General features: G+C 40.1%; 2 protein-coding genes across 7 annotated transcripts in view; one reads left to right on the forward strand and one right to left on the reverse strand.

Annotated features, from left to right (window-relative positions):
• The window catches only part of LOC133657407 (heparan-alpha-glucosaminide N-acetyltransferase-like), a 127,439-nt gene that overhangs the window by 2,646 nt on the left and 101,578 nt on the right, over positions 1–23,215 (forward strand). The window contains exon 1 of one of the 2 annotated variants that reach the window (XM_062058703.1): positions 18,212–18,247. The exons of the other annotated variant lie outside the window; for it this stretch is intronic. The gene's annotated coding sequence lies outside the window, so the exon portion shown is untranslated. Of the gene's footprint in view, positions 1–18,211; positions 18,248–23,215 lie in introns of those variants that run through there. 2 annotated transcript variants of the gene reach the window in all.
• LOC133657409 (uncharacterized) overlaps positions 9,334–23,215 on the reverse strand; it is a 37,509-nt gene continuing 23,627 nt past the window's right edge. Inside the window, exons 2-15 of one of the 5 annotated variants that reach the window (XM_062058712.1) lie at positions 17,064–17,184; positions 11,964–12,067; positions 11,776–11,870; positions 11,617–11,697; positions 11,364–11,483; positions 11,031–11,111; positions 10,872–10,949; positions 10,480–10,537; positions 10,280–10,340; positions 10,142–10,192; positions 9,846–9,890; positions 9,736–9,761; positions 9,540–9,649; positions 9,334–9,467 (exon numbers count right to left, since the gene is read on the reverse strand). In XM_062058712.1, the coding sequence (XP_061914696.1) occupies positions 9,579–9,649; positions 9,736–9,761; positions 9,846–9,890; positions 10,142–10,192; positions 10,280–10,340; positions 10,480–10,537; positions 10,872–10,949; positions 11,031–11,111; positions 11,364–11,483; positions 11,617–11,697; positions 11,776–11,870; positions 11,964–12,067; positions 17,064–17,184 (992 nt within the window). In that variant the 3' untranslated portion in view covers positions 9,334–9,467; positions 9,540–9,578. Of the gene's footprint in view, positions 9,468–9,539; positions 9,650–9,696; positions 9,762–9,845; positions 9,891–10,141; positions 10,193–10,279; positions 10,341–10,479; positions 10,538–10,871; positions 10,950–11,030; positions 11,112–11,363; positions 11,484–11,616; positions 11,704–11,775; positions 11,871–11,963; positions 13,387–17,063; positions 17,185–23,215 lie in introns of those variants that run through there. The other 4 variants (XM_062058711.1, XM_062058714.1, XM_062058715.1 and 1 more) reach the window with 4 other exon arrangements.

Below are 23,215 nucleotides of genomic sequence, written 5' to 3' on the forward strand. Positions count from 1 at the left end.
GACTGATGCAAAGTGGAAAAGTTTTCTGTGGTCTGACGAGTCCACATTTTTGGAAACTGTGGACGTCGTGTCCTCCGGACCAAAGAGGAAAAGAACCATCCGGACTGTTATGGGCGCAAAGTTCAAAAGCCAGCATCTGTGATGGTATGGTGGTGTATTAGTGCCCAAGGCATGGGTAACTTACACTTCTGTGAAGGCACCATTAATGCTGAAAGGTATATACAGGTTTTGGAGCAACATATGTTGCCATCCAAGCAATGTTATCATGAACGCCCCTGCTTATTTCAGCAAGACAATGCCAAGCCACCTGTTACAACAACGTGGCTTCATAGTAAAAGAGTGCGGGTACTAGACTGGCCTGCTTGTAGTCCAGACCTCTCCCATTGAAAATGTGTGGCACATTATGAAGCGTAAAATACCACAACAGAGACCCCAGACTGTTGAACAATTTAAGCTGTACATCAAGCAAGAATGGGAAAGAATTCCAACTGAAAAGCTTCAAAAATTAGTCTCCTCAGTTCCCAAACGTTTACTCAGTGTTGTTAAAAGGAAATGCCATGTAACACAGTGGTAAAAATGCCCCTGTGCCAACTTTTTTGCAATGTGTTGCTGCCATTAAATTCTAAGTTAATGATTATTTGCCAAAAAAAATAGTTTCTCAGTTCGAACATTAAATATCTTGTCTTTGCAATCTATTCAATTGAATATAAGTTGAAAAGGATTTGCAAATCATTGTATTCTGTCTTTATTTACGAATTACACAACGTGCCAACTTCACTGGTTTTGGGTTTTGTAGTTAGCCTTGGGACATGTCGTCAATGATTGTGTGAGCTTTAGCATATCCCGATACAAGTTTTTCACTTTAGATACGATACCAAAATTAGTATGAGTATTGGTTAATGCCATTGACGTGTAGTCAGGGGAGGCAGGTGCCATCATGGAAAGAAAAAAAAAGGAAAAAGAAAACAAAAAAATTAAATTGTTATATGTATCCAGTGATTATACTATAAAGTTATTTTCCATTTAACTTCACCAGTTTTAGATTATTTTTATTCAAAATCGCTGAATTTTCACATTTGCCGTTCAAATACTGAGAAGAGACTTGCGGTGAGTCACCAACCAGTTGAGCCTCACCATGGATTGCGCAATGACTCGGCTAACTGCTGGCCTGCTGTGCAGTGAGACCGTATTGCTATATGAATTTTATTATACATTTCCATAGTTTAGTTAGCTGAGGTATATAATGTACAGTGTATTTTGTCAACAACTGTATGTGTGTAACGTATTTATTGTGCTGAGCAACCATAAAACGGCTGCGAAGACGCACTGGGTGAGGCTCGCAGTAATCCCGCCTCCTGGTGGTAGAGGGCGCTAGTGATCCCAGAGATCATTCTTGCGACTACTCGGCTGCAGAATAAGTGACAACAAGCAGCAACAGTTAGCAAGTCAAGTGCAGCCGCAGTGATCGTTTATTTTTTCCTCTCGCCTGGACTTTTACCATGGAGGATTACATATCTAAAATAAAACAGTTTTCTAAACTGGACTTTCAATCGAAGCAGGAGGTAATAATTAAAGGAAGATCTCCTTTGAGACAGAGAGACTTTTAAAACTGAAGAAAGATAAGGAAGACTTCTATAAACAAGTTATCGATGCTTTTGTTCAGAAGGAGCGACGCATGGACTTCATTTATAAGTAAAGGTAAGACCATAATAAAGTTTTTTTAATTAAATGTGCTTTTTTGTGTGCTACAGTTTGTATGTGTAAAGTTAAAGTTAAGTTAAAGTCCCAATGATTGTCACACACACTAGGTGTGGTGAAATTTGTCCTCTGCATTTGACCCATCCCTTTGATCACCCCCTGGGAGGTGAGGGGAGCAGTGGGCAGCAGCGGCACCGCGCCCGGGATACATTTTTGGTGATTTAACCCCCAATTCCAACCCTTGATGCTGAGTGCCAAGCAGGGAAGAATGCTGGTATGAGCTTTTAAACATAACCCGTTAACTGCTGCCAATTTAAATGGTGAATAAGATACTCTTTAGGGTTCATATGTTTGTAAATCTGACTGTGATGAAGTCAGTGCCTCACCAGCCATTAACCTCACCGCACGTCACTGGTTAATGCATACTTTTATTATTTTGTAGTGTGGAATGTTAGAAAATGCTTCACCAAGTGAAATGAGTCAAAAAGACAACAATATGAAAGCCCCTAACATATTTATTAGTAATGAATGGACTTATGTAGTGGCCAAAATTATTCCTGAAGTTAAGATCATGGCGTAGTGAGTCGAATGAGAGATAGATAGATAGGTCTTTACTTCTGCTTTGGAGACTTCTTATCTGTATGTGATATGCAACTATAAATATTTGATACTTGTTTACAAACCCCGTTTCCATATGAGTTGGGAAATTGTGTTAGATGTAAATATAAACGGAATACAATGCTTTGCAAATCCTTTTCAACCCATATTCAATGGAATGCACTACAAAGACAAGATATTTGATGTTCAAACTCATAAACTTTATTTTTTTTTTGCAAATAATAATTAACTTAGAATTTCATGGCTGCAACACGTGCCAAAGTAGTTGGGAAAGGGCATGTTCACCACTGTGTTACATGGCCTTTCCTTTTAACAACACTCAGTAAACGTTTGGGAACTGAGGAGACACATTTTTTAAGATTCTCAGGTGGAATTCTTTCCCATTCTTGCTTGATGTACAGCTTAAGTTGTTCAACAGTCCGGGGGTCTCCGTTGTGGTATTTTAGGCTTCATAATGCGCCACACATTTTCAATGGGAGACAGGTCTGGACTACAGGCAGGCCAGTCTAGTACCCACACTCTTTTACTATGAAGCCACGTTGATGTAACACGTGGCTAGGCATTGTCTTGCTGAAATAAGCAGGGGCGTCCATGGTAACGTTGCTTGGATGGCAACATATGTTGCTCCAAAACCTGTATGTACCTTTCAGCATTAATGGCGCCTTCACAGATGTGTAAGTTACCCATGTCTTGGGCACTAATACACTCCCATTTTTAGCCTCTCTCGATTTTGTCCAGTTTTGATCTCGGACGTCTGGTCACTTATAGCGTATAAGAATATTATATTACTGTTAAGCAAACTATGAATAATAAAAACGCCAAAACATGTGTCCGTTATCATAGCTACACGTATGACAAAAAAACGCGTGAAAATCAGTGGTATTCAGTGAGGTAAGATGAATTAAATTAGCTGACAGTTCATTGCTCCTGCCAAATGAATTGCACTGAGTGGAGCGGATCACCACTCCAAGATGGCGGCTCCGCGTCTCGTCTGCGCCAGTAGGCAGTAGCGCTCAATGCTGCGTACCCTTATAAGATGTCTATGGTTATAACGTTAGCAGTGAGTTTGCAGCCTCACTGATTTAACTACACAGCAAATAAAAGTCATGTTACTCAGCCAATAAACGTTATCTTACATTCAAAACTTACCCTTCTTTGTGCAACTTCAAATGTCGAACGAAGTTGGAAGTTGTTGCGTCTCCGTCTGTAATATTCGAACTGCGTGATTTGCATACGGCAATTCGTTTTTTGTTGACCAAGTCGTAGTTTTTATACCCGAACGAAACCAACTTTGGCATAATTGTTTCTCACTGCCGCATTGTTTGACAACTCATGTTCGGTGGTTGTCCTGCAATTGGATTGGATGAGAGCTGTGTGATGAAAACAATGTAGATTTAATTTGATTGGCTGTTGTACTGACAGCACACACGCTGACACGCAGCACACACGCTTATAGACACAGACGTATAAAATGAAAGATACGGAGCGCTCCCAAATAACTTTTTAAGGTTTGGGTTTTGGGGAAAGTAGCAAGTCATGTCAAGTCAAAAGCCTCAAGTCCAAGTGAAGTCACAAGTCATTGATGTTAAAGTCTAAGTCGAGTTGCAAGTCTCTTTACATTTTGTCAAGTCGAGTCTAAAGTCATCAAATTCATGACTCGAGTCTGACTCGAGTCCAAGTCATGTGACTCGAGTCCACACCTCTGGCGTCTGCCTCACAATACGAAGGTCCTGAGTAGTCGTGAGTTCAATCCCGGCCTCGGGATCTTTCTGTGTGGAGTTTGCATGTTCTCCCCGTGACTGCGTGGGTTCCCTCCGGGTACTCCGGCTTCCTCCCACCTCCAAAGACATGCACCTGGGGATAAGTTGATTGGCAACACTAAATTGGCCCTAGTGTGTGAATGTGAGTGTGAATGTTGTCTGTCTATCTGTGTTGGCCCTGCGATGAGGTGGCGACTTGTCCAGAGTGTACCCCGCCTTCCGCCCGATTGTAGCTGAGATAGGCTCCAGCGCCCTCCGCGACCCCGAAGGGAATAAGCGGTAGAAAATGGATGGATGGATGGATGTTCCAAATAAGTGTTTGATGAGCATTCCTCAACTTTATCAGTATTTATTGCCACCTTTCCCAAATTCTTTGTCACATGTTGCTGGCATCAAATTCTAAAGTTAATGATTATTTGCAAAAAAAAAAAAAAAAAAATCAGTTTGAACATCAAATATGTTGTCTTTGTAGCATATTCAACTGAATATGGGTTGAAAATTATTTGCAAATCATTGTATTCCGTTGATATTTACATCTAACACAATTTCCCAACGGACATACTAAGGCTGTACTGCATCAACAAGCGACATCAGTGTGTAAAGGATATCACCACATGAGCTCAGGAACACTTCAGAAACCCACTGTCAGTAACTACAGTTGGTCGCTACATCTGTAAGTGCAAGTTAAAACTCTCCTATGCAAGGCGAAAACCGTTTATCAACAACACCCAGAAACGCCGTCGCCTTCGGTGGGCCTGAGCTCATCTAAGATGGACTGATACAAAGTGGAAAAGTGTTCTGTGGTCTGACGAGTCCACATTTCAAATTGTTTTTGGAAACTGTAGACGTCGTGTCCTCCGGACCAAAGAGGAAAAGAACCATCCGGATTGTTATAGGCGCAAAGTTGAAAAGCCAGCATCTGTGATGGTATGGGGGTGTATTAGTGCCCAAGACATGGGCACAAAGTGGGGACAAAGTGGTGACCCTCGCCCCATCCTTGTTTGTGAATGACTGAGCATTTCATGGAATCTACTTTTATACCCAATCATGGCACCCACCTGTTCCCAATTTGCCTGTTCACCTGTGGGATGTTCCAAATAAGTGTTTGATGAGCATTCCTCAACTTTATCAGTATTTATTGCCACCTTTCCCAACTTCTTTGTCACATGTTGCTGGCATCAAATTCTAAAGTTAATGATTATTTGCAAAAAAAAAAAAGTTTTATCAGTTTGAACATCAAATATGTTGTCTTTGTAGCATATCCAACTGAATGTGGGTTGAAAATGATTTGCAAATCATTGTATTCCGTTTATATTTACATATAACACAATTTCCCAACTCTTATGGAAACGGGGTTTGTATATACATGCATATATCCTACATAAACAATGTATGAATACATTAGATATCTATATAGATATCTAATGTATTCATACATTGTTTATGTAGTATATACGCGGATACAGTCTATAGGTCCCTAAGATATATAGTATATATCTTAGGGACCTATAGACTGTATCTCTGTTGCTGCAGCAGCAGAGAGTTTATTCTGTCTTGACACTTTGTATTGATATTTTGTATTACATTCTTCCCTTAAATGACATTGTTTACAGTGATTGTTTTATATGTATTTTTTATGTATGTCGCTTTGGATAAAAGCTTCTGCCAAATACTTAAACATAAACATATTAAAGGCCTACTGAAATGAATTTTTTTTATTTAAACGGGGATAGCAGATCTATTCTATGTGTCATACTTGATCATTTCGCGATATTGCCATATTTTTGCTGAAAGGATTTAGTATAGAACAACGACGATAAAGATTGCAACTTTTGGTATCTGATAAAAAAAAGGCTTGCACCTACCGGAAGTAGCGTGACGTAGTCAGTTGAACATATACGCAAAGTTCCCTATTGTTTACAATGATGGCCGCATGAAGTGAGAGAGATTCGGACCGAGAAAGCGACAATTTCCCCATTAATTTGAGCGAGGATGAAAGATTTGTGGATGAGTAAAGTGCAAGTGAAGGACTAGTGGGGAGTTGAAGCTATTCAGATAGGGAAGATGCTGTGAGAGCCGGGGGTGACCTGATATTCAGCTGGGAATGACTACAACAGTAAATAAACACAAGACATATATATACTGTATTAGCCACAACACAACCAGGCTTATATTTAATATGCCACAAATTAATCCTGCATAAAAACACCTGCGTGTTTGTTATGCTAGCTCCTAGCTCCTCTGCTAGCTCCTAGCTCCATAGAACACGCCAATACAATTCAAACACCTGATCAACACACACAATCACTCAGCCCAAAAGACCGTTCACCTAACCCAAGGTTCATAAAGCTTATATATTGTTTAAAAGTTACGTACGTGACGCGCACATACGGTCAAGTTATCGAATGTTTAGCAGCCAAGGCTGCATACTCACGGTACCTGATATTCAGCTGGGAATGACTACAACAGTAAATAAACACAAGACATATATATACTCTATTAGCCACAACACAACCAGGCTTATATTTAATATGCCACAAATTAATCCTGCATAATAACACCTGCGTGTTTGTTATGCTAGCTCCTAGCTCCTCTGCTAGCTCCTAGCTCCATAGAACACGCCAATACAATTCAAACACCTGATCAACACACACAATCACTCAGCCCAAAAGACCGTTCACCTAACCCAAGGTTCATAAAGCTTATATATTTTTAAAAAGTTACGTACGTGACGCGCACGTACGGTACGGTACGTGTTATGCTAGCTCCTAGCTCCTCTGCTAGCTCCTAGCTCCATAGAACACGCCAATACAATTCAAACACATGATCAACACACACAATCACTCAGCCCAAAAGACCGTTCACCTAACCCAAGGTTCATAAAGCTTATATATTTTTAAAAAGTTACGTACGTGACGCGCACGTACGGTACGGTACGTGTTATGCTAGCTCCTAGCTCCTCTGCTAGCTCCTAGCTCCATAGAACACGCCAATACAATTCAAACACATGATCAACACACACAATCACTCAGCCCAAAAGACCGTTCACCTAACCCAAGGTTCATAAAGCTTATATATTTTTAAAAAGTTACGTACATACGCAAAAAAAAGCCAAAGCTGCATACTCACAGTAGCACGTCTGCGTCTTTGTCATCCAAATCAAAGTAATCCTGGTAAGAGTCTGTGTTGTCCCAGTTCTCTACAGGCGTCTGTGTATCCAAATCAAAAGTCCTCCTGGTTAGAGTCTCTGTTATCCGAGTTCTTCCATCTTGACTGCATCTTTCGGGAATGTAAACAAAGAAGCGCCGGCTGTGTACTGTTGTGGCTGACTACGTTCGAAAAATACGTCCATTTCGCACCGACAACTTTCTTCTTTGCTTGCTCGGCTTCCTTCTCCATAATGCAATGAACATGATTGAAACAGATTCACGAACACAGATGTCCAGAATACTGTGGAATTATGAAATGAAAACAGAGCTTTTTCGTATCGGCTTCCATGTGGAAGGCATACCCGTGTTCGCCGGGCTACGTCACACGCATACGTCATCCTCAGAGGCGTTTCGAACCGGAAGTTTAGCGGCAAATTTAAAATGTCACTTTATAAGTTAACCCGGCCGTATTGGCATGTGTTATAATGTTAAGATTTCATCATTGATATATAAACTATCAGACTGCGTGGTCGGTAGTAGTGGGTTTCAGTAGGCCTTTAAACACCTGAAAGTCTTTATATCAGCTAAAACCACCAATCTGTTTCACTGGATTCAGAATAAAACCAAATTATGTTTTACCCAACAATGTTAGTATTTGAATATTGTTACTTGAAGACTTATTCCTGGTTACAATTATACTGTTAAGAAAGTATTGTCTTATATTTTGCCTAAAATGAGAATGCATCATAATCAGTGGCGGATGGTGAATTTTGTTTTAGGTGGGGCTGAAAGTTTGTAAACCAAACCCCTGTAGGGGCGTCATCCTCCCCCAGAAGATTTCTTTGTGATTTTCACATACAAATATTGAAGATCTTTGCTCCTTCTCAACTCTGTGGTAAAATTATTTTCACAAAATACAACCAATAGTACATTAATGTTAAATTTTACTTGTGAAAAGTAATCCCCCGATTCCTATTTTCAACAGTCCGCTCATTTGAGCAGGAAAATGCTGAACACCAGCCCGGCATCTTTGTTTTCTACCTGTCAACTGTCAGTTTAGGCTGCTCCCCGGCTCCCCATCACCACTTCAAGATGGCGGCCAAATTGCTTGCGTCACAGCAGCCAATGCTGCTTCTACTTATAAGATGTCTATGGTTATAACGTCATTGCAAACACGACAATCTGTTGCGTCCACTGCAGTTCGCTACCTTATTCATACTTTTTGTCAAGTGATTTTTTTTTAAGCAGGTTGCATGAGGTGCTGTCACGCCAAATTTCTTCCCATTACAAAAACCTTCCTATCCCCCATTTACTTCCGGGGTCATTTCCTCTTACGTCATTTCCTCTTACCTACGTCAATTCCTCTTACGTCATTGACAGCACTTCGGCTTTGACTGCCCGTCGCTGTTTTTTTAATTTTTTATAATATAGCGTTAACAAAACGTCTGTATTAATCGGACAAGTATTAATCGGACAAATTAACTTGAGGATATTCCTGACTGCACATTTGACTCGTGGACATATGCGGAAATGAATAACAGTGTACAATAAGTTAATTAATTATCAATCAACATTATCAAACTTTATTAAAACTAAATGTATTCGTTAAATTCAGTTTTTTTAGTTCTCTGTGTAAGTGAACTAAATTAAAATGACATTTATGTGCACATATGTACCTCAGTGAAGTCAGCTGACCCGTGGTCAGACAAACGACAATATTTAGAATAAGAACATAAAAATAAAGAAAAACCTTGGGTATTTCTTCAAGACTTTAAAATGAGGCAAACAACTGCAATGTAAAATGATTTTTTATTGTTTACAAATGTTTTGTTCCAAACATTGCACGAGCTGCACCTAAAGAATGGGGAACACAGATAAAGGACAAAGCGTCAATTATAATCACTAGTGGTGGTCACCTCAGAAGTAGACATGTTATAGTGAAAAGCTCTTAAACCACATCAAAGTACAAACCAATAAAGGTTATTAGATTATTATTTTTAAACCAGTTATTTTTTCCCCCAGCTTACATATTTCTCCAATCATTTTTTTTTATGGAGCAACATAGGTATGATACAATTTATTCACTTTTGTGTCACGGCATACCAGTACTGTATTCAGTTATTCTTTGATGACGCAGTCGATGGCCTGGACTGAGTTTCTGGATACCCTAAACACTGGCTGAAGAATGCCCTGCAATAGGCCGCTCGCCTTGTCTGTCCAATAACAGAACCTCTGGCCATGCCTTTGGGGAAATTGAAGAAAAGCTCTTCAGATTACAGTTACTAATCCATCCATCCATCCATCCATTTTCTACCGCTTGTCCCTTTTTGGGGTCGCGGGGGGTCGCTGCAGCCTATCTCAGCTGCATTCGGGCGGAAGGCAGTGTACACCCTGGACAAGTCGCCACCTCATCGCAGGCAGTTACTAATCATGATAAACAATACATCAGATATTTCAAGAAGTTGTCCTACCCTTCAATGCCAAAGCGCTCCATTAGAAGGACACACCACCAACGCCGGATTGACTGCATGTCCAGCTAGAGCAGATATAACAATGAGTTAATTATTTTTACCTCTCAGAGCCGCTTATTTTGAAATCTTTTAAATATCTAAATACTTACCACACTGTAGTGAAAAGTAGTGTCCGTACAGAGCCAGAGGGAGTACTAAAAATATAAAATAGTAATTTTTCTGAGCACATGTAATAATTGTGTAATGAAAAAAATATGTATCTACTTTGTAATAATCTACTAAATTGATGAAAAGAGCCGTCAACATCAATACTGGAAATGTGATAGATAGGAATATCTCTGGAAGCAATAATTGCAACCAAATATTTTTGGAATTTGATACTGTGTTTCACATCATTGTGGGGGAAGTTTAACCTACTCTTCTTCTTTAAAAATGCTCAACTTACCATGAGCATGAAAACACCACAGTCATTCCCCGAGGTCTGGCGTGGGATCTCCTGGTAATACACATTAGCACCATGAAAATGTATACAGCCTTTGGGTTTACTACAAGAAATTTATATTTTATAGACTAAACCTATTACCTGCATGTCTTTTCCAGTGAGCTCACTCCAGCTTCCTGGGACGATGTGCTGTGCAATGCTCCTGCAGTAAAAAAGCCAAATGTGAATAAAATAAAATGCAATAAGCCACTTGGCATATTAAAACATGAAGACAAATTGTAAATAAACAAGTGAAAATTATATTAGAACACTGCCAAAGCATGAACAAAATCACGTTTCACCAGTACTGGTCCATGACTCTGTGGTTGGGGACCCCTGTAGCACACCACTGGAACATGGCTAGAATGGGAACATAGCCGAAAGAAGAACATGTCAAAAACATGAGCATAGCGGGGAAGGGAAAGATGACTAGAACAGAACCATAGCCAAAACCAGAACATGGCTGGAACAAAAAGTGGGCAAAATGGAACTGTGGCCAGGATTATTATAAAGGGACCTAAAGATGGCTCTGTACACCTCATCACCAAAACCAGATGGCCAAAGGGCAAACTGAGAGTCCAGCAAGAGAATTTTTCTCTTTGCCGGCCTCTACACCTACAATAGTCAATGCCGAAAGAGGCATAAATAATGTAATTGCACAAGAATTAAAAAATATCTCGAGTATTTTTCTTACACAGAGAAGGTAATGCTCTGGCCCGTTGTGCTTGCTCCACGCTGGGAAGAGGAGTGCATCATTTAGATGTGCATCCCTCTGTAGTAAACATTTATGAATATTTTAGAAAGAAATTTCAGATTAGTGTAGCTATTATCATTCAAATTTCATTGTACTCACTGGAAGGCTTGACATTGGATCGACGTCTTTGTGCTTCCACATTGGTACAATATACATGTTGGCAATGAAGACATCTTTGCCCTGTAACAGTTTTGAATCCAAAAACATGAGGATATGTGAGGTTTTATATTAACCATTGAATCTGATTTTTTAATGACCAAAAACAGCCACTGTTGTGCAGCTCTAAGAAATCATACACGTCTCTGAGCAGCTTCCTGAACCAGCTGGAGGCAAGCATTTCCGATCTATCATCACATTACAGCTGTAACAAAGTTATACATATCCATGGAATAAGCAGTCAAGTGAAACAAACATAACAGTTACAGTACTGACCGTGGAGTCCATGTCTCTGGACAACCCGAGAGACCAAAACTCTTCTCGGGTTAAACACACCCCTCCCTCTTTAACGATCAGTTCCATAGCTGGACGATCGCAGGCCAAAACATACTCGAGCTGTTCATGAGAAAATTTTACATTACTCAAATTGAATATAACCTTGGCCACTTCACAAAGCAATATATGTATATATTTTTAATCATATACTGGCTCCAATGTCAAAATTTTACTCAATTTGAAACCTGCTCACCAGTTGTTTCTGGTCGGGGTGCAGCTCCTTTTTCCAGGGTGATGTGGGGCCAGCATATGTATGGTCCATGAAACAATGACACTGGACCTGTGTCAATCATACAAATAGTTAGAAAGCTACATGTATGGACACATAAACACTTTTTTTCTGAAAAGGTACCTCAGTTTCCTCCTCCGATGATGAAGTCAGCATTTCAGCATCTCCTGGAAGCACAGGGGCTGAAGGGGAATCCTTTGGCCAGCCAGGGTGAGTCCCTAAATGAGAGAGGAGGCATATTATGATACAGGGGAGGGATATTAAGTTCTCTGAACAAAAATTGCCTGTGAACAGCATTCAGTTTGACATACTCGGGCGCAGAGGTTTCAGTGATGCATACGGGGTCATCATATGCTTGGGCTTTCCATCCAGGGTCTCCAGCCTAACTATATTGTTTGGAAGAACCTCCATAACTCTGTAACATCAAGGGAATGAGTTCTGGCTTGGTCATCACCAATATGACAATCATGAAACATTTTACCAGTAACGTTGTGGTTAGAATTCAATATTGCATTCAAGCATGTGAGTACATTCAGACTGAATTACAATCCTAGAGTACAATAGTCAAAGACCACCATTTACTTGGTTTCCAATCAAATATTTTTTTTTTTGCAAATGTTTTCACAGATAAAAATCAAACAGATGTATTGAGCTGAAAATAGAAAAGAAGCCATCAGCGATACTTTTGGTATTAAATGTAATGGAACTTTAGATAAGCATACCTGTAGATCAGGGGTGGGCAATTAATTTTCACCGGGGGCCGCATAAGCAACCCGAGCACTGCTGGAGGGCCACACGACAATATTTCAATTAAATTTTGCTCAATATTATTTTTGATATACCGTAAGATAAATAATAATGATGATAATAATAATAATTAATAATAATAACAATAATTTAATTTAACCTAACTTAACTTTTTACAAAAGCAGATTGCTTTTGATGGTCACTTTATCCTGCATTATCTAACATTTTTCCCCGTCAGATTTGGACAACCATCTGTTGTTAAAAATAGTTTTTAATCATATTTATTTTATATTGGTTTTATATGTAATTGTTTTTTCTTTTTATTCAGTCATTGGTGGAGCTAAGGATAATATTTGAATATTGTTTTTAACATTGTTGTGCAGCACTTTGGAAACATTTTGTTGCTTAAATGTGCTATATAAATAAAGTGGATTGGATTGTCACACCTGCCAGCTTGTCCCATTTCAGTCCTAACATGTCCAAACACGCATTTACCTATGTGAACAAGTCATTACCTGTGGTTGTCTCTTTAATTGACTGCATGGCCGCCAGCTCCTCCGTGATTTGAAAGTCTGCAGTTATCCCACGTAAGAAGAAGTGCAGCTGGGCGGTGTCACGTACATCACAGCTCTCATCCAAAGCCAGCGAAAAACAGTCTATGTCTCCGGGCATACAGCGCAACAAAGTCCAATAAGCACTCCTTAAAGGCCTACTGAAAGCCACTACTACCGACCACGCAGTCTGATAGTTTATATATCAATGATGAAATCTTAACATTGCAACACATGCCAATATGGCCGGGTTAACTTATAAAGTGACATTTTCAAATTCCCGGGAAATATCCGGCTGAAACATCGCGGTATGATGACGTATGCGCGTGACGAAGTCCGAGTAACGGAAGTTATGGTACCCCGTAGAATCCTATACAAAAAGCTCTGTTTTCATTTCATAATTCCACAGTATTCTGGACATCTTTTGCAATGTTTTTAATGAACAATGAAGGCTGCAAAGAAGACAGTTGTAGGTGGGATCAGTGTATTAGCAGCGGACTACAGCAACACAACCAGGAGGACTTTGTTGGAGCGCTAGCCGCGCTAGCCACGCTAGCCGCGCTAGCCGCCGACTTCACCTTGACTTCCTACGTCTCCGGGCCGCCAAACGCATCGGGTGAAGTCCTTCGTCCTTCTGCCGATCGCTGGAACGCAGGTGAGCACGGGTGTTGATGAGCAAATGAGGGCTGGCTGGCGTAGGGGGAGAGCTAATGTTTTTAGCATAGCTCTGTGCAGTCCGGTTGCTAAGTTAGCTTCAATGGCGTCGTTAGCACAGCATTGTTAACCTTCGCCAGCCTGGAAAGCATTAACCGTGTATTTACATGTCCACGGTTTAATAGTATTGTTGATTTTCTATCTATACTTCCAGTCAGGGGTTTATTTCTTTTGTTTCTATATGCAGTTAAAGCAAGATGCTATCACGTTAGTTCGTAGCTAAAGCATTTCGCCGATGTATTGTCGTGGAGATAAAAGGCACTGAATGTCCATTTCGCATTCTCGACTCTCATTTTCAAGAGGATATAGTATCCGAGGTGGTTTAAAATACAAATATGTGATCTACAATAGAAAAAGGAGAGTGTGGAATCCAATGAGCCAGCTTGTACCTAAGTTACGGTCAGAGCGAAAAAAGATACATCCAACGCTGCCTCTCAAGTCATTCACTGTAACGTTCCTCATCTACGAATCTTTCATCCTCGCTCAAATTAATGGGGTAATCATCACTTTCTCGGTCCGAATCTCTCTCGCTCCATTTTAAACAACGGGGAATTGTGAGGAATCCTAGCTCCTGTGACGTCACGCTATTTCCGGTACAGGCAAGGCTTTTTTTTATCAGCGAGCAAAAGTTGCGAACTTTATCGTCAATTTTCTCTACTAAATCCTTTCAGCAAAAATATGGCAATATCGCGAAATGATCAAGTATGACACATAGAATGGATCTGCTATTCCCGTTTAAATAAAAAAAAAATCATTTCAGCAGGCCTTTAATAAACTCTCCGTCAAAAAACGCCTTACTTTTTTTGACGCTTTTGTGAGAAATTACGAAACTTGTCCTGACGGCTGCATCTCTGGGGGTGTGAAATATGGCAAAAAGTCCTTGTTGGGTTTGCAGTTTTACCATCTACGCATCGGCCTCCCTTGCGCGCGCTTGATCAGACAGATTCCGGTATTTTCCCTCGTGTTTCATCGTGTAGTGGCAATTCAAATGATATTCTTTAAACACAGCAAGCTGTGTACCACAAATTAAGCACACGGCTTTACCTTTAATTTATGTAAAGAAATACTTGGCAGTCCATGTCTTGTTGAAAACACGGCATTCGTCATCAACTTTTCTTTTTTTAGCGTCTCATCACTTGTCTCTATGCACCTTCACTCACAGGTTCCCCCCGGACATACGGTCATAAATAACACATTTCAAAATAAAAGCAGCACAGTTGTATTGCGCGCACGACATAGATGTTTTTTAAACTTTATGTTGTAATTTGTGATTGCGCTGTTCAATTCACTCACAATCGCACACGCGCATACGTCCACACGGAAGTAATACAAATAACGCTTTTCAAAACAAAAGCAGCACCGTTGTATTGCACACTCGACATAGATACTTTTTGAAATGTATTTTGTAATTTATGATTGGCCTCACGCGGGCCGGACAGGGATGCGCAAAGGGCCGGATGCGGCCCGCGGGCCGTAGAATGCCCAGGTCTGCTGTAGATGGTCTGGCTCCAGTTTGGGTCCATGGTTCGCCCAGGTCTCCCTATCTTCCTCACATCCTTCTTGAGGACATCCATTCCAGGTTGGATGATGAAGCGCTTGACCCCCTTCTGGTGTTGGGTTAGTTACTGAAAACCAGTAACTAGCTACAATTACTAGTTACTTAATTTCAAAAGTAACTCAGTTACTAACTCAGTTACTTACATCAAAAAGTAATGTGTTACTGTGAAAAGTAACTATTTAGTTACTTCTTTTTTTCTTCTTTTTTTTTAAAGCTCCCATTAATGGCCTTTTAGCCTTCATTTCAGTACTGTTATTGCACTGGAGAATAATACAATCTGTTGATCAACTTGACATGCATTTTTATTTGCATTTTAACATAATTAATGAAAACAGTGCAACATAAAAAGGCATTTCTCCTTTCTTTAAACTTGGACCAATGACCATTAATAAAAAACAACTGAAAGTGCAACATAAGAAGTCACATCATCTTCCTTGAAACATAGATAGTGAAATAAAGCCTGACATCTGGAGTGATGCTGCTGTCTTCCACACTTGGAGTCATGGATTGTAGAGTCCTTGTTTTCAGTGGCAGGATCATTGACACAGATGGTGAAGTTTCAGATGTAACACTTTTGAGGGGTTTAAGCACCTGGAAGACCTCCTCTGCCACTCTCACATCATCATCAGACAGGTTGATGATGTATTTGACATTTTTCTTCAGGGTCTTGTGGGTCAATGCAGAGTATATAGCTGCCTGCTGCTGCAACATATCATAAGTGGAGTTCCACTTCGTTGGGACATCATGTATGAGCTTTATGAGTAGGCAGCTTTAGTATTTCTTGCTTTGTCTTAAGCACATGAGCAGCTGTTGTGCTTGGAAACCTCCTTCCTGGTCCATCCTATTGACTTAGATGTGATGCCAAATTCACTACATGTGCAAAGCACCTACCTGTGGTCCCAGTCCTGCCTCATTCACTGCAATTATTAGATTTTTGGCATTATCACGTGTGACTGGGAAATCTTTATCTTCCATTCCTCCACTGCTTGTGTCAGTACCTGCGCAAGGTGACTCTCGTAGAGGGGCCGTGTCTGCTCATCTGCCAGTCTGCTGTGATTAAGTGAGCGCTTATCGTCACATAGTTTCCCTGGACGTGCACCAGTCTGTCGTGAGCGCAACTGGTGATGCTCGGGATAGTTCATCCACAACTTTTTTCTTCTCATGCTCATAAAGATCTGGCACAATCTTAGCGCTGAAGTGGGTGCGCGACGGGATGTCGTACGTAACGTGGCTCAAGCACGTTCAGCATGTGTTTAAAACGCTCGTTTTGCACAACGGAGTCTGCTCCTATAAACACACCGATTGAATGGCGCGGGGCGTTCAAGCTCTTCCGTTACTCCGCTCGCCATGACCACGCTGTGTGTGGACTGAACGTGCATGCGAACAACCTTTTTGTTTTGTTTTATATATCAAACCGCGGATCACGTGTGTGCCTCCCCTCCCCACACCCAGACACACGCCTCTTTTCTTCTCTCCGGCGTGTGACAGGGGAAGATTTAGAAGAAAGACACCGCAGCGCATCTGTTTCTAGCCGATACTACATAAAAAATAACGTAAAATAACGCAGTAACGCATCATGTAGTAACGGTAACTGAGTTACTGAATATAAAAAAATACTTTGTAACGCGTTAGTCCCAACACTGCCCCCTTCTTCATCCTCTGCCGATATGACAATTTCTGTCTCTCTTGGGCCCTCTCCACATTGTTGATCACCTTAATTGATTCAAGATGTTTAGATTACAGAGCATTTAAAGAAAAATAAATAACTAAATATTAACCAGTAGCCATTAAGTAATCATCCTTCAACAGGACACGTTGTCATACATCAACATAATGAGTACCTTTCCAAAAACGTCCTCATCCTGGCCAACTCGGAGCTGCACAAAGGCCTCCAGAGAATCAGCCTGGTCAGGAGCTGCCAGTGGCGTGCAGTCACTAGAGGCAGGGGAGGCGGGGCCTCACCTGCCATCGTGGAAAGAAAAAAAATGTAAAAATAAAAAAAAATTAATTAAATTGTTATATGTATCCAGTGATTATACTAAAGTTATTTTCTATTTAACTTCACCAGTTTTAGATTATTTTTATTTTTATTTTCACATTTGCCGTTCAAATACTGAGAAGAGACGGTGCGGTGATCAGCAGCCAGTTGAGGCACGTCACTGATTTGTGCCTCAACATGGATTGTGCACAATGACTCGGCTTGGTTGGAGTTCAAATCCCAGCCGAGTCATACCAAAGACTATAAAATTGGGACCCATAACCTCCCTGCTTGGCACTCAGCAACAAAGGGTTGGAGTTAGGGGTTAAATCACCAAAATGATTCCCGGGCGCGGCGCCGCTGCTGCCCACTGCTCCCCAAGGGACAAATTTCACCACATCTAGTGTGTGTGTGACAATCATTGGTACTTTAATCTTTAATCTTAACTGCTGAGCTGCTGTGCAGTGAGACTGTATTGCTATATGAATTATATCAGCTAACTAAACTATGGCATAGTTTAGTTAGCTGAGGTATATAATGTACAGTGTATTTTGTCAACAACTGTATGTGTAGTAGTTATAAAATTGCTGTAAATGTGAACATGCAGACAGTAAACAGGAAGGAAGAAAAACAAAGCTTTAATTCATTATAGTATCTGGTAAAAGTAAGAAAAAAAGGGAGAAAGAACATCATAACTAATTACTTTACAAAGTTTAAAAAAGGGGTATGAAGACAAACAAAGCTGTGATAAGGTGATCTGCCATCTATTACTGTTGCCTGGTGCAGAAGAGTCTAAAAAGACCAATGAAAAAATAGTAATCTGTGTCAAAAACATTCTAATGTTTATTTGGAAAATACTTCCTGGTTTTATGTTGTTTTTCTTTAGTACCTGCATTTTAAAAAATGCTTAGTTGTTGTTTTAGTCACTGATCGAGTTTCAACTACTTTTGCCTGGGGAGACACGTTCTTTCATTCAGCCATTACAGACTGGACTTGAATGAGTGAACATCGTGTCCGTGTTTCTGTTCAATATTCCCCCCTCTACAGGTAAAGAAATGTGGTTATTCAACACTTTGCAATGTATTTTTGCTCTCTGTCTGTAAGGTATATACCTACATGCTTTAAAGCTGCCTGCGTGTGGATGACCGCGTGTGACTGCGTGTGCGCGTGTGACTGTGTGTGTGTGCGTGCATGTGCGCGTGTGTGTTGAGATTAGTTTGATGCAGATATGTATTTTTTTATGTTGTGTAGTCGTTTTTCATGAGAGTAGATTTTGAGATGAAAGATTTTGCTCTGCTGTTGTTATTTTGTAGAGGAAAATGAAAAGTTAAAAGTCAATGCTTTACCAGTTATATTTGGTGATGATAATTATGCATTTCTATTTGTGTTTACACTAAAGGAGTGTCAGTTTGATCTGATTAGCTATTGATAAAAATATGATAAAAATATTACATATTTTTACAGATTAAAGTTCCAGCACAATGCTTTATTTTTCTACTTCTTTCATGTTTTGAATAAAGAAATGTAATGCTTAAAAAAAAAAGAGTAATGTTTAAAAAGGTGCAATGTTTAAAAAGTGGTGTTTAAAAGTGTATGTTTTTGGAAAATTGCCATTACAGACTGGTCTTGAATGAGTGAACATCGTGTCCGTGTTTCTGTTCAATATTCCCCCCTCTACAGGGGTGTAACATATGTGTGTAACGTATTTCTTGTGTTGAGCATTCATAAATCTGCTGCAAAAGACGTACTGGTTGAGGCTCGCAGTAATCCGGCCTCCTGGTGGTAGAGGGCGGTAGTGATCCCAAAGATCATTCCTCGGCCGCAGAAGAAGAAAAAAAGTTTGCAAGCGATTGTTTATTTCCTCTCGCCTGGACTTTTATTAAAAACATGGAGGATTACATATGTAAAATAAAACAGTTTTCTAAACTGGACTTTCAATCGAAGCAGGAGGTAATAATTAAAGGTAGACCAACGCCGGAGCTAAAAGGTTTGCTTTTGACTTCGGGACAGAAGACCCGTTCTTTTCAAACGGCATGGTACACACGCAAAGGCTGGCTGTGTGGATGTCCAGCAAGAAAGGTAAGACCATAATAATGTTTTTTTAATTAAATTAGCTTTTTTGTGTGCTACAGTTGTGTAAAGAATGCTGGTATGAGCTTTTAAACATAATCCGTTAACTGCTGCCAATCACATGGTGAATAAGATACTATTTAAGGTTCATATGTTTGTAAATCTGACTGTGATGATGCAGTGCCTCACCAGACAATAACCTCACCGCACGCCACTGGGAGCTGCCATCACCTCACCTCAGGACACTCAGTTGTAACCTTTAACACATTGAAAGACAACACAGACTTTTAAGTATGAATTCATGGCTACAAAGACACTTTCATCTGCACAGGTGCATGTTGATTTAAAGTACAGACATTTAACAGTATTATATATTTATTAATATTAGTGAAATGGTTTCAACAATAATGTTGATTTAAAGTACAGACATTTAACAGTATTATATATTAATTAATATTAGTGAAATGGTTTCAACAATAATGTTGATTTAAAGTACAGGCATTTAACAGTATTATATATTAATTAATATTAGTGAAATGGTTTCAACAATAATGTTGATTTAAAGTACAGACATTTAACAGTATTATATATTAATTAATATTTTTTGCACGTTACCACGAAGACAAGTTCCCAGCAGCGGCCCTAACACTCCGCCTGAAATATTTCGAAGCCTGCTGGTGTTTGACATAAGTCCCCTGGGAAAGATAAAGACAAATATCATTCAGTGACACCACCATTTTCAGGAGATTTGGATTCTATCGATCGCTGTCAATGACGTAAGAGGAAATTACGTAAGTAAGAGGAAATGACGTAAGAGGAAATGTCCCCGGAAGTAAATGGGGGATAGGAAGGTTTTTGTAATGGGAAGAAATTAAATTTGGCGTGACACATAACGTTACGTTAGTCAATGTATCACACACAGTAACGTAACGTTAGACGGTGGTCAGCAGCACCGTGTATTTTAGCCACCTACAAAAAGACAAACATAGTCAAATAAAGGTCAGTTAAAATGTATACTATATTAAGAATATGTGTACATATTGCATAGGGCCCTGAAATCTAAAAAGTACAACTCTGTTTATTGTTATGTTCATGTATTTGTAATGTTTTTCATGTGTACACACACATCAACACACATACAGTATGAGATGAGATCAATAAGATAAGGTAAGAACAGGATAGAAACTGCTGTGGAACTAGTTACAATGCAATATGCCATGGAATTACAATGTTAACACTTTTGTGCAAATAAGTACAGTTGCACTTGTTTTTTAAAATGTGTTTATTCTGTAAAGGAATGAGTTAAATGTTTAAAATGACTGGTTAATAGTGCTATTATGAAGTACAATGTCAGCACTATTTATTTTTCCTGCAATTTCAAATGCACTTGTTTTAATAAATAAATACAGCGTTTTAAAAGCATACACAATCTGTGTAAATATATTAATCTGTGGTTAAAAGGACTTGAAAGGACTCAAAACTCAAAATGCAGGACTTGGGACTTGACTTGAGACTTTACAGTCTTGACTTTGGACTTGACTCGGGACTTGCCTGTCTTGACTCGGGACTTGACTCGAGACTTGAGACTTGTGACTTGCAAAACAATGACTTGGTCCCACCTCTGCTTATTACTTATGTTTAGCTTGCGTGCTATTATGTACGTAACTGTTGTATAGCTGCTAGCTTTTAGTAGCCTATAGCATATCATGTTTACCTTTTGTAAATTACTTTACTGAAATAAAAGAACCTTGTGTGCTAATTGGAGGATATTTAACTGGTTGTCCAGCTTTACAGAAGTAAACACGCTGCAGAACTGCTTGTATCAGAACTTATCTCGGAAATTTTAGATGCAACCCAATATCATCTGAAACTAGTTTTAGCAGACTGATATACAAAATCAATATCGGATCGGGGCACGACGAGCGAGCTTGAAAGAGGTCAGTAGGAATATGTATTACATGTGGGAACCCACACAAACCAAACCACTCTACAAGCCAAATTTAGCCCTCGGCCCTCACTAAGGGCATGTCTCATCTATACTATACGTCATTATTAGGGATGTTGCGTTCAGGGTTTTATGCTACAGATTTGATATGAGGCCGATACCAATACCAATACCGATCACATGTATTACCTGTCCTTTTTCCAATGTATTTAAGGTGAGTGCTATTGGCAGTTGAACAATATCAACACAATATTTAAAGGCCTACTGAAACCCACTACTACCGACCACGCAGTCTGATAGTTTATATATCAATAATGTAATCTTAACATTGCAACACATGCCAATACGGCCGGGTTAACTTATAAAGTGCAATTTTAAATTTACCGGGAAACTTCCGGCTAAAAACGTCTTGGTATGATGACGTTTGTGCGTGACGTCACGGGTTGAAGCAGACATTTTGGAATAGCACGGTGGCCAGCTTAAGTCGTCTGTTTTCACCACATAATTCCACAGTATTCTGGACATCTGTGTTGGTGAATCTTTTGCAATTTGTTTAATGAACAATGGAGACTGCAAAGATGAAAGCTGTAGGTGGGATCGGTGTATTAGCGGCTGGCTACAGCAACACAACCAGGAGGACTTTGAGTTGGATAGCAGACTCGCTACCGTGAGTACAGCTTTGGCTTCCAAACATTTGATCGCTTGCTCGTACGTGCGTGCCGCTATGTGCATGTCACGTACGTAACTTTGGGGAAATAAATGTTTCTTGCAGACTCTGATGGCGGCCGGGGTGTCGTCGAAAGCTACAACGCCGTCCGCCCCCGCGCCGCTGTCCTCACCTGTCTGGGTTGACTTCCTCCGTCTCCGGGCCGCCGACTGCACCGATCATCGTGGTGAAGTCCTTCGTCGCGCCGTCGATCGCTGGAACGCAGGTGAGCACGGGTGTTGATTAGCAGATGAGGGCTGGCGTAGGTGGAGCTAATGTTTTTAGCATAGCTCTGTCGAAGTCCCGTAGCTAAGTTAGCTTCAATGGTGTCGTTAGCAACAGTATTGCTAGGCTTCGCCAGGCGGCACAGCATTAACCGTGTGGTTACAGGTCCAGGGTTTGGTAATATTGTTGATCTTCTGTCTATCCTTCCAGTCAGGGGCTTATTTCTTCTGTTTCTATCTGCAGTTAAGCACGATGCTATCACGTTAGCTCCGTAGCTAAAGTGCTTCGCCGATGTATTGTCGTGGAGATAAAAGTCACTGTGAATGTCCATTTCGCGTTCTCGACTCTCATTTTCAAGAGGATACAGTATCCGAGGTGGTTTAAAATACAAATCCGTGATCCACAATAGAAAAAGGAGAGAGTGTGGAATCCAATGAGCCCTTGTACCTAAGTTACGGTCAGAGCGAAAAAAGATACGTTCTGCACTGCACTCTAATCCTTCACTCTCACTTTCCTCATCCACAAATCTTTCATCCTGGCTCAAATTAATGGGGTAAACGTCGCTTTCTCGGTCCGAATCTCTCTTGCTGCTGGTGTAAACAATGTGCAAATGTGAGGAGCCCTTCAACCTGTGACGTCACGCTACTTCCGGTACAGACAAGGCTTTTTTTTATCAGCGACCAAAAGTTGCGAACTTTATCGTTGATGTTCTCTACTAAATCCTTTCAGCAAAAATATGGCAATATCGCGAAATGATCAAGTATGACACATTGAATGGATCTGCTATCCCCGTTTAAATAAGAACATTTCATTTCAGTAGGCCTTTAAAGTATTTACTTATTCTCTTTTAGAACACACAACTGTAGTACACAATAACTAAACAAAAGCAAAATTTACTATCTACTACTCATTTAAATCATTTGGCTTGGCCCTCAAAATCCTACTGTGTCCAGGGAATTATTGCATGACTTTGTAAACATTAACAAAAACGACAACAACAAACAATTTTGAGGAAATGATGCAGAGTATTTCTAATCACTCCAGTATTTATCATGTACTGATACTACCC

Source organism: Entelurus aequoreus, linkage group LG09, assembly GCF_033978785.1.
Source record: "Entelurus aequoreus isolate RoL-2023_Sb linkage group LG09, RoL_Eaeq_v1.1, whole genome shotgun sequence".
Taxonomy (NCBI): domain Eukaryota; kingdom Metazoa; phylum Chordata; class Actinopteri; order Syngnathiformes; family Syngnathidae; genus Entelurus; species Entelurus aequoreus.